Source organism: Argentina silus (assembly GCF_951799395.1).
Source record: "Argentina silus genome assembly, chromosome: 6".
Lineage (NCBI taxonomy): Eukaryota > Metazoa > Chordata > Actinopteri > Argentiniformes > Argentinidae > Argentina > Argentina silus.
The window spans coordinates 1,577,429-1,587,227 of NC_139660.1; the positions used below are offsets into that span (position 1 = coordinate 1,577,429).

At 47.1% G+C, this 9,799-nt stretch overlaps 1 protein-coding gene across 1 annotated transcript in view; it reads right to left on the minus strand.

Moving 5' to 3' along the window:
* Window positions 1-271: 271 nt before the first annotated feature.
* Window positions 272-9,799, minus strand: part of LOC310805716 (uncharacterized protein) — a gene marked incomplete at its 5' end in the record, with an annotated part of 14,443 nt that continues 4,915 nt past the window's right edge. The window contains 14 exons of the mRNA XM_083671516.1: window positions 272-1,654; window positions 1,761-1,830; window positions 2,017-2,089; window positions 2,239-2,360; window positions 2,623-2,856; window positions 3,519-3,718; window positions 3,994-4,136; window positions 4,654-4,819; window positions 5,083-5,271; window positions 5,946-6,086; window positions 8,150-8,278; window positions 8,455-8,707; window positions 9,007-9,079; window positions 9,414-9,633. Coding sequence (XP_083527642.1) covers window positions 1,307-1,654; window positions 1,761-1,830; window positions 2,017-2,089; window positions 2,239-2,360; window positions 2,623-2,856; window positions 3,519-3,718; window positions 3,994-4,136; window positions 4,654-4,819; window positions 5,083-5,271; window positions 5,946-6,086; window positions 8,150-8,278; window positions 8,455-8,707; window positions 9,007-9,079; window positions 9,414-9,633 — 2,361 coding nt within the window. The 3' untranslated portion in view covers window positions 272-1,306. The remainder of the gene's footprint in view (window positions 1,655-1,760; window positions 1,831-2,016; window positions 2,090-2,238; window positions 2,361-2,622; window positions 2,857-3,518; window positions 3,719-3,993; window positions 4,137-4,653; window positions 4,820-5,082; window positions 5,272-5,945; window positions 6,087-8,149; window positions 8,279-8,454; window positions 8,708-9,006; window positions 9,080-9,413; window positions 9,634-9,799) is intronic.

The following is a 9,799-nucleotide window of genomic DNA, read 5'->3' on the forward strand; positions in this document are numbered from 1 at the left end:
GAGATGGGGAGAATGCTAGGATTAGGGTTAGCAGTAGGTAGAGGAGAGATGGGGAGAATGCTAGGATTAGGGTTAGCAGTAGGTAGGGGAGAGATGGGGAGAATGCTAGGATTAGGGTTAGCAGTAGGTAGGGGAGAGATGGGGAGAATGCTAGGATTAGGGTTAGCAGTAGGTAGGGGAGAGATGGGGAGAATGCTAGGATTAGGGTTAGCAGTAGGTAGGGGAGAGCACGAGTTGGTCGCACCAATATGAGCAAAACATGTTTTTTTGTTTTAATCAAAACATTGTTTTATGAGAATCTATTCACATTCACAATTCATACAGCAGTGAGACACATATGAAAGCACAAAATGAAATACCTGATAATTGTTGCAGTTATCTGCATGTCTATGAAGTTCCTGCCCCTATTTGATGTTTTAATCTGAGTAATTGTCCATTCTATTCACTCAGTCAATGATTGTCTTAGAAATCAGGTTGAGTTAATCTTAGGGCATACAGTACCAGTCATCATACAGTACCAGTCATCATACAGTACCAGTCAGAAGTTTGGACACACCTTGCCAAGAGTGTGCAAAGCTGTCATCAAAGCAAAAGGTGGCTACTTTGAAGAATCTAAAATATAAAACATATTCTGGTTTATTTTACTACATAATTCCATATGTGTTCCTTCATAGTTTTGATGTCTTCAATATTAATCTACAATGTAGAAAATAATAAGAATAAAGAAAAACCATTGAATGAGAAGGTGTGTCCAAACCTTTGACTGGTACTGTAGGTGTTTGTGGGACACAAGACACTGTCAGCTCAGGATGTTCATGATAAACAGACAGATCCTGCCAACGTTATGCTTGAAACAAACATAAGGATATAAACTAGGAAATTACATATTAAAAAAAATACAATATCAACATGATTGTGAATAAAGGATTTAAAATTATATGTAAATGAGCTCCTTCACACCCCCCCCCCCCCCCCCAACTGTAGTCCACCTCAGGCTCCTCCTGATTCAATCATTATCGGGACCTTCAAGTTATGCAGTGTATACAGCAGTGATTTTTGATTGTACTGTACACTTTCATTCCTCCACAAAATTGTATGAACATGAGGACTGTGTCTGTGTGTTGTCCAGCACTTGGAAGCTTACCGTCCATATCAGTAAAAACCAGTAGCATCCCCACCTCCCCCTCTTTCCTGCACCACCTTCAGTAGGATGTCAAAGAGACAGACGTGTCTTGTAGGCCTCCACCACGTTGCTTTCACCGTTCCTGTTTTAGCCGATCATTACAGACGAAGGTAAGGACAGCGTCTACCAGAAGCTCCCCAGCAGTGTGGAGAGCATGTCCAGCAGGTGTGCTGGGTCCTGTAGCACTGTGGTGAGTTTACCCTGGGAGAGCAGCAGCACAGCTGCCCCACACAGGGTCAGCAGCCAGGGGGAGAGTAGAGCAGAGGTCCTGGGCTCTGGTTCTGGTACCACCCTGGTCTTGAAGGGCTGGGCGACCCGGTCCCACTGGGTTAGGATGGCCTGGCGGGCTCCGTCCCACTGTCCCGGCCCACACAGACGGTACTGGTACGGGGTGCAGGGACCCAGTATCACCTGCAGCCCCAGCACAGGGTCCCTCAGCAGCAGCCCTAGGATGTTGGGACGAACCCCCACCTGTATTTGTGGTGTATTTGTTGTTTTTAATGTGTTGTTGTGTGTGGGGGTTAGGCACTATAATGACATACAGTAGGTCACGTTTGTTGCTGTGAAGTTAACTGACCTCCTCTGCCAGGGTATCCAGGTACGGAATATAGTCCACCTGGAGAACTGCCTGTTTGGGACAGGAGTAGCTGAGAGAGAGAGAGAGAGAGAGAGAGAGAGAGAGAGAGAGAGAGAGAGAGAGAGAGAGAGAGAGAGGGGAGAGAGAGAGAGAGAGAGGGGAGAGAAAGAGAGAGAATTAGCGGCAGGTCATGTGTGGCAGCATGGACACAAGCATGGACGAGGGAACCACCTCCCCCACATTATCATTCCTTTACCTTTTCATCTTCCCCCTCTTCTCAGCCTCAATCAGGGTCAACATCGTCTCCTTTGGTGGCAGATGATTCAAGCCTTCGGTACACAAGCAATGTAAAAAAACAGTGTGTTAATTGCTGGTGTGTTAATGCTCAGGTGTGTGTGGTGGAGCCAGGCAGGTGTGTGTGGTGGAGCCAGGCAGGTGTGTGTGATACCAGGTTGAGTGGTTCCAGATGAGTGTTTACCTGCGATGACCTGAGTGGCCCAGCGTGCCTGCATCTCCATGATGGGCACGATGGGTCCTTTGGTCTGGAACAGGCCCATGATGGCCAGCGTGGGGCGCTCTAGAGGCACGGGGAAGACTCTCCTGAAACATCATAACAGGATGAGACAATAAACGACTCACCAATTCAAATGAAATGAAATGAAATGAAATCAAAGTTTATTTCTCATATACACAGAAGCCAGCTGTAGACGGTGCATTGAAATGCTTAGGGCAAGCTAGCTCTTCAACAATGCAACAAACAACAGTGCAATGCAATATAACAATAAAATAAAATTAACTTAGAACACGCTTTTATCTATGCAGTATATATATGACTGACAAGGGACTCAAAGCGCCCACCGACCTGAACAGGGTCATCTCTCCCCCAGGCCCCGTCGACAGTGATGGGGGCAGGAATGAGAAGGTGCCCTTGTAACCAGTACAGAAGACCACTGCATCGATGTTCTCCTCAACAGTCCCGTCCTCAAACACAACCCCGGAGCCCTGGAACCCTTGCAGGTTAGTCTTCATCACTAGCGCCCCCTGGAGGATGCGCCCAGGAAGGTCGTCGTTTATCAGGGGCTTCTTGTCCAGGAGCCTGGGAGAGAGAAGGCAGTTAGACAAGCAGAGCAACAGAGAGAGAAGGCCATGAGACATGCTGAGTCTCAGAGAGAGAAGGCCATGAGACATGCTGAGTCTCAGAGAGAGAAGGCCATGAGACATGTTGAGTCTCAGAGAGAGAAGGCCATGAGACATGCTGAGTCTCAGAGAGAGACATGCTGAGTCTCAGAGAGAGAAGGCCATGAGACATGCTGAGTCTCAGAGAGACATGCTGAGTCTCAGAGAGACATGCTGAGTCTCAGAGAGAGAAGGCCATGAGACATGCTGAGTACCAGAGAGACATGCTGAGTACCAGAGAGACATGCTGAGTCTCAGAGAGAGGAGACATGGAGATGTGCTGGAGATAATATCTGAGCCTCAGATGTTTATGCTAAGCTAACAGATGTTTATGCTAAGCTAACAGGACTGCACTGTGCCACTGGAGAACCAGCCTTCAAATGAGACAGATTCACTGAGCAAAGATGACACTTGGTATTTTAGTGGATAATAGATCATCAACAAAAACAAATGATAAAACACAGGCAGGAAAATAAATGGATGATTCAGGTCCAGGAGAGCCTCAGTTTTGGCAGGTTCTGTCGTCGTGTTACGACTGTGGTCACCTGTGTTTGGGCTGCAGGCCGTAGAGTCTGTGGTCACCTGTGTTTGGGCTGCAGGCCATAGAGTCTGTGGTCGTATCTCTGGTTTAAGGCTCTCTCTGCCACCCAGTTGACCAGAGCCCTGGGCAGGAGGTGGGTCAGGAGAGCATTGGCCCGTGTTATGGCGGTCATGTCCAAGGGGTGACCACTGCTGGACATCCGACCCATCACCCAGGCCCCCTTCCGGGTACTCAGGAACGTCTGAGAAAGAGGGGAGAACCGAGCCGCACTTGATTTCAACATCGGCAACACTGACCAATGAAAGCTCACAGAATTTTCACGTGACCGAACCGACTCAATAAAAATCATGTCCTCAATTCCTATCCTGAGGAGACCAATGGAACGGTTAGAAGCACAGCACCCAGTTCTCTAATACGGCCAATCACGCCAACCTCGGAAACCCTGAACTTCAGAGTCAAAATGAACGCAAGTTATCTGAGTGGAACTTCCTGTTCTAGAACCTCCTGAAGCCCTACCTTCTCTGCAGCCCTGCTGATCTCCACGGCGATGTCACCTCCAGAGTTGCCGATGCCAACCACCAGCACCCTCCTCCCACGGAAGGCCTCTGCATCCTTATACTCCCAGCTGTGGTAGCACCTACCCTGGAACCTGTCATGGCCTAGAGAGTGATCAAGATCACACTGTCAGCCTGCAGGATCTTTGTAGTCAAACGAACCACACGTCTCAAACATGCTGAGCCCACGTACTGTAGCACACACCCACATGCTTACACATACAGTACCAGTCAAATGTTTGGACACACCTTCTCATTCAATGGTTTTTCTTTATTTTCTTTTTTTATTATTTTCTACATTGTAGATTCATATTGAAGACATCAAAACTATGAAGGAACACATATGGAATTATGTAGTAAACAAAAAAGTGTTAAACAAACCAGAATATGGTTTATATTTTAGATTCTTCAAAGTAGCCACTTTTGCTTTGATGACAGCTTTGCACACTCTTGGCAAGGTGTGTCCAAACTTTTGACTGGTACTGTATATTGGATAGAGGGTGTAGGGTGTTAGGAGGTGCAGAGGTTGGAGGAGGAGCAGGAGGAGGAGAGCCCAGGTGTGCCCTAAAGAGACGGGTCTTTAGTCTACGGCGGAAGATTGGTAGTGGTTGTGTGCACACACCTGGGAAGTCTCTCAGAGGAGACACAGGGTGTGTGTAATGGCCTGAACACACCAGGACTCCATCAAAGACATGTCTCTCCTCCTGGCCCTCCCTGCTCTCAGTCACAACCTCCCACTGGCCAGAACGAGAGAAGTCTGGCCTCTGCCTCACACTCCGTACTGTGGTCTGAAACACACACGCACACGCACGCACACGCACACACACACACACACACACACACACACACACACACACACACACACACACACACACACACACACACACAGGGGTGACATTGAGTTCAACCTGTCATACTTCAACTGGAAGTTATTGTTAAACTGCACCTCAAAGACAACATGATAACAGAGGGACGAATTATCACCAGGAGTCAAAGTCATAAGGAGTCTATAGGACTGAATCACGGGGAAATGGGAGAGGAGAAGAGGAACCTGGAAGTGAATGTGTCTGAGCAGGTCAAAGTGCTCTGCGTAGAGGCGGAAGTACTGCATCACCAGGGAGTTGTGCATGTAGTTGGGGTAGTCAGCAGGCATGGGGAAATCACTGAAACACATCATCTCCTTTGAGGTGTTCACCACCAGGGAGCGGTACATACTAGAACGTTCCGGCTCGGGTGTCTCCTGTGGAAATGGAGACACAGTTGTAAACACTGCTGGGGATATGCTGATGTAGCGGGGGTGGATTATAGGATTTGCTCACATGATACATGTACTGTGTCTGATGTTGACCGTGGAACTTCAAAGATATTGATTCAGAGACCAGAGGTCTAGTACGCTTCTATTCATAGCCTTCAGAATGCCCTATTTGAATGCCCTATTTGACTAATTTCTATAAACCAGACCCAAACTAAACTGCTTATAACATCGGAAATACGATGGTCAGATGCAAAAGCAGGATGCCATTTGATAGGGAACACCTTGTGTGGATACGCTCAGATCATAGTTCAGAATAACATACTACACATGACAAGGAGATAAAGTTAACAATAATTATTTAATTAATTATGGGCCCGTCCGGCTTAACAGTTCTATATTGAGTCGTCCTACTTTGACAGAAATTAGGGTTAGGGTTAGGGTTAAGGGTTAGGGTTAGGGTTAGGGTTAGGGTTAGGTTAAGACCTGACATGCTGTATACCCTCCTCAAACCCTCACAACATCTGACTGTTGCCTGAGATCTGAAGGATTTCCCACAGCTGACACCTAAGCTTCGGTTCCCTGAGATCCATGATACAAGAGAGTCACTAGCAACGCTGGCCTCTGAACCACCACACCCGCTCCTTAGAGGACACGCTCACCTTAAACCTCCACAGGCCTCCGATGTCATCGCTGCTCTCGAAGCACACAGGCTCCAGCCCCTCCTCCAGACAGCTCTTGATACAGGTCAGGCCTGAGCAGCCCCCTCCAATCACTGCCACACGCCGGGTCATCCTCGCTGTCTGCAGAGGGAGGGGCAGTTGCACAGTTTGCCATTATGTCCGCAGAAAAGAGGGGGAATTAAAACAGCATTGGTGAAACCCTGCAGGGATACGCTGCATTTTCCTCCATGTTCTATTAACTCATTTACTGCCTAAATAAAGTAACCCAAATGATCAACATTATAGTGTGCCAAGGGTGACTTTATTCACCAAAAATGTTATGATGCTTCATTTTGTAGCCAATCAAAGTGCTGTTGCTAGGTAAACACCACATAAAACACTTGGTGGTGAGTGTTCCAGAATTCTTTGGCAGTTGGCGAGTTAAAACCAAATAAGCCTACTGTAACCAACTACAGTATAAAGCTGTGTTGATTCAATATGAAGAAGAGCAACTGTACATAGCTGCTGACAAGAAAATGCTTCTCTAAGCGCCCTGGGTGGGGTGAAGTTGCCCTGAAGCACTGATCTAGGATGTGGAGAAAACCTCAGATCAGAGTCGAGGGGCAATTTCACCCTCCCCCTCTCAGAACCACTATGAGAGAGTGCCATGTCAGCATGTTGTGTAGACAAGTGAGTAGTCACTCACTATGGTCACTGCAACCTTGGAGTCACTTATCGTCCCTCAGACGTAAACAAAGAGTATTTGATTAGTATTTGAATTCCACAAGAGTATTTGGCTCTCACCTCCTCCTGTGAGTTGATCCTGAGGCCTGTGTTGGTTGCGATCCCTGGCACGGAAAAACCTCTAACCTGACAGGATCCAGCCTGTTGCGTAACAGCAGTCAGTCAGTGGGGCAGTAGGAGGGACTTCGCTCCCTCTGGCTGGACTGGTTTTGACAGCGAAACGCAGGTCAACATGTTGTGCTCCAAAATAATGCTATGTCACATGGTTTTCAGTGTTGGTTTAGGCACGCATTCCTAAAATAACTCACAGTATAAAAACATACTTTTGGGAACGACCCTTTCGATTTCTTAACCCTTTTCAGAAGAAGTTTTTGAATGCTCTGCCCTCCACAGCTGCTGTAGGGGAGGAGTAGGGAAGAGTCGTAGTGGTTAACCCCTGACTCACCACCCTGAGGTTTGCTATGGTCCATGTCTCAGAGGTTTCAAATCTTCCATCAATCTAACACCCCCACATTCTATCTCCTCAGTGTAAAGAGATAGCAAAACCTGATGCATAAGAGAATAGACAAATCATAGTCACATTAGTCTAAAACCAGCACAAATGGCTAAATCAAATCAAATCAAAGTGTATTTGTCATGTACACAGAATACAGCCGTAGACGGTGTAATGAAATGCTTTGGGCAGGCTAGCTCCTCAACAGTTCAACACTGTAAGAATAAAAGCAATAACCTCAGGTAGCCAATAGTAGTAAGCAGCAGGAACACAACAATAGAGGACAACAAAGCTGCAAGACTGCCACCTTTTGACAAAATGAAGATGCTGTCGTTTTTTATTAGAATATAATGTCTCGGGGTAAGAGTCCACGCCTCGACCAGTCCTATACTTCTAAATCTACGTGGGAAGTGGACAAGTCCACACTTCAGGGGAAGCGTGGCACAACATCAAATCAAATCAAATCAAAGTTTATTTGTCATATGCGCAGAACACAGCCGTAGACGGTGCAGTGAAATGCTTTGGGCAAAGCTAGCTCCTCAACAGTTCAACACTGTAATAATAACACAAGAACACAAGGCAGAGACATGCAGAGCGCAGAGCTAGAATCCTCTAGAGGGTTGCAGAGGACAGAACAAACAAAGCACACATCAAAATGTTGACATCAAGGATGTGACAATTTATTCAGAAATGTTTCTATTCACACAGAAAACAACTGGCAGACAATACACTATTGACGACAGATATTCATGTTGTTCTGGATGAGCTGAAGCAATACTGTACACGTCTGTGTTACATTTGTTTTCTTTCCAATAACCTCATAGATCCATCCAGGCACACAGAACCAGTGACTGATACCTTTTTAAAGCACCAATAGTGGTATAGCAGTAGTAAAAAGTACTCTGTGTGTTTGTCTCTTGGTGTCCGATGTCGTTCCCCGGTCCGTTCAGGCTCTCCGTGGGCTGACGGTGGAGAGGAGGGCGGTGAGGGAGGAGGGGGGGTGGAGGTGGAGGTAGTAGGCAGCAGAACCTCCCATCATGGCGGCTAGGCTGAGCTTGAGCAGAAGCCCGGTCCAGGATCTCTCTGGTTTCTCCACCTGTCAAAGGAAACAAAAGGCAAAACATATCGTTACAATCCCAATCTCAACTTCAGCTACGTACAGTATATGCATGCTCATGAAACCATCCACACCTGTCCCAAGCCGTTGCATATACAGTATATTGTAAGAAATATCGAAAGTCAGCTGTATAAATGAAACCGTCTGTCGCTGACCTGTCTGGTCTTCAGAGGCTGAAACATGCGTTCAAACTGGGTGAAGATGGCTTGCCGCGCCCCGGACCATTTCCCTGGTCCAGTCAGACGGTACTGGTAGGCTGTGACGGGCCCCCACAGAATCCTATTGAACAGGGGGTAGTCTGTGAAGAACAGCCAGAGTAGGCTGGGCCGCACCCCCATCTCCCCGGCCAGCTCATCCATGTAGGTCACAAAGTCCACCTGGAGGGGCACCAGCTTAGACACTATGTAGCTGTGGGAGGGAGGAGAGGCATCAGAGTCCCATTTGATCCCAATATATTTATTTATTCAATATATATATATATATATATATATATATATATATACACACACACACATATACCTGTGTAAGTAATGGCACAGTGAAGCAACTAACGAAGCAACTAACCCAAAAGAAGAACAAATTACTTACGTAGGGCACTCTGTATATATCTATATATATATATACACAATATATGTTTTTAAACCATAAAACGTTTTCTCTCAGTTCTGTCATCGTCGGTCAGATACCAGATATGACTGCAGTCTTACTTCTTGACCATGTCTTTGGTGTCGTACTCAACAGCCTTCTGCATGCCCTGCTGGGACGGCAGCTTGTTGAGACCTGCAGGGAGACAGAGAGAGAAACAGAACATGGTGAGGACGTTTGTTTCTGTACTGCTGCAGAACAAGGGTCCTGACCAGCTATGAGAAATACACATCTAGGTCAGGGATGAGCAACTCCTGGAGAGTCAAAGTGTGTGCAGGCTTTTGTTGGTGTTGGGCTAGAGCAAAAGCCTGCACACACACACACACACACACACACACACACACACACACACACACACACACACACACACACACACAGTGGTGCTCTGCAAGACTGGAGTTGACCACCCCAGATTGAGACTGTATTAGGGGGGCCATAGGGGTCAAGTGGTCAGGGGTTGCTCTGGTACCTTTGAAGACGCGTGTGACCCAACGGGCCTGCATCTCAGCCTGGGGCATGATGGCTCCCAGGGCGTGGATGAAGCCCACCACGGCCAGGGTAGGGTGCTCCAAGTTGGGGGGGAACACGTGCTTGTACAGCCCCACACGGTGGCCAGACTTGTTCATGACGTTTGGCGGCAGGAAGGGGAAATCGTAGTTGTATCCAGTCGCAAACACAATGACGTCCACCTACAGGGTTGGCAGATCGAGGTTTAATTATATCATTGTAAGATGAAAAATAAAGTATTAAAACACATCCCGATGTGGCACAGGATCAGGACCAAAAACATTATCTAAGGAAAGCAATTAATGTCCTATTGCCCAGTTGTATATACCCACAAAGTTTATGTGCAAA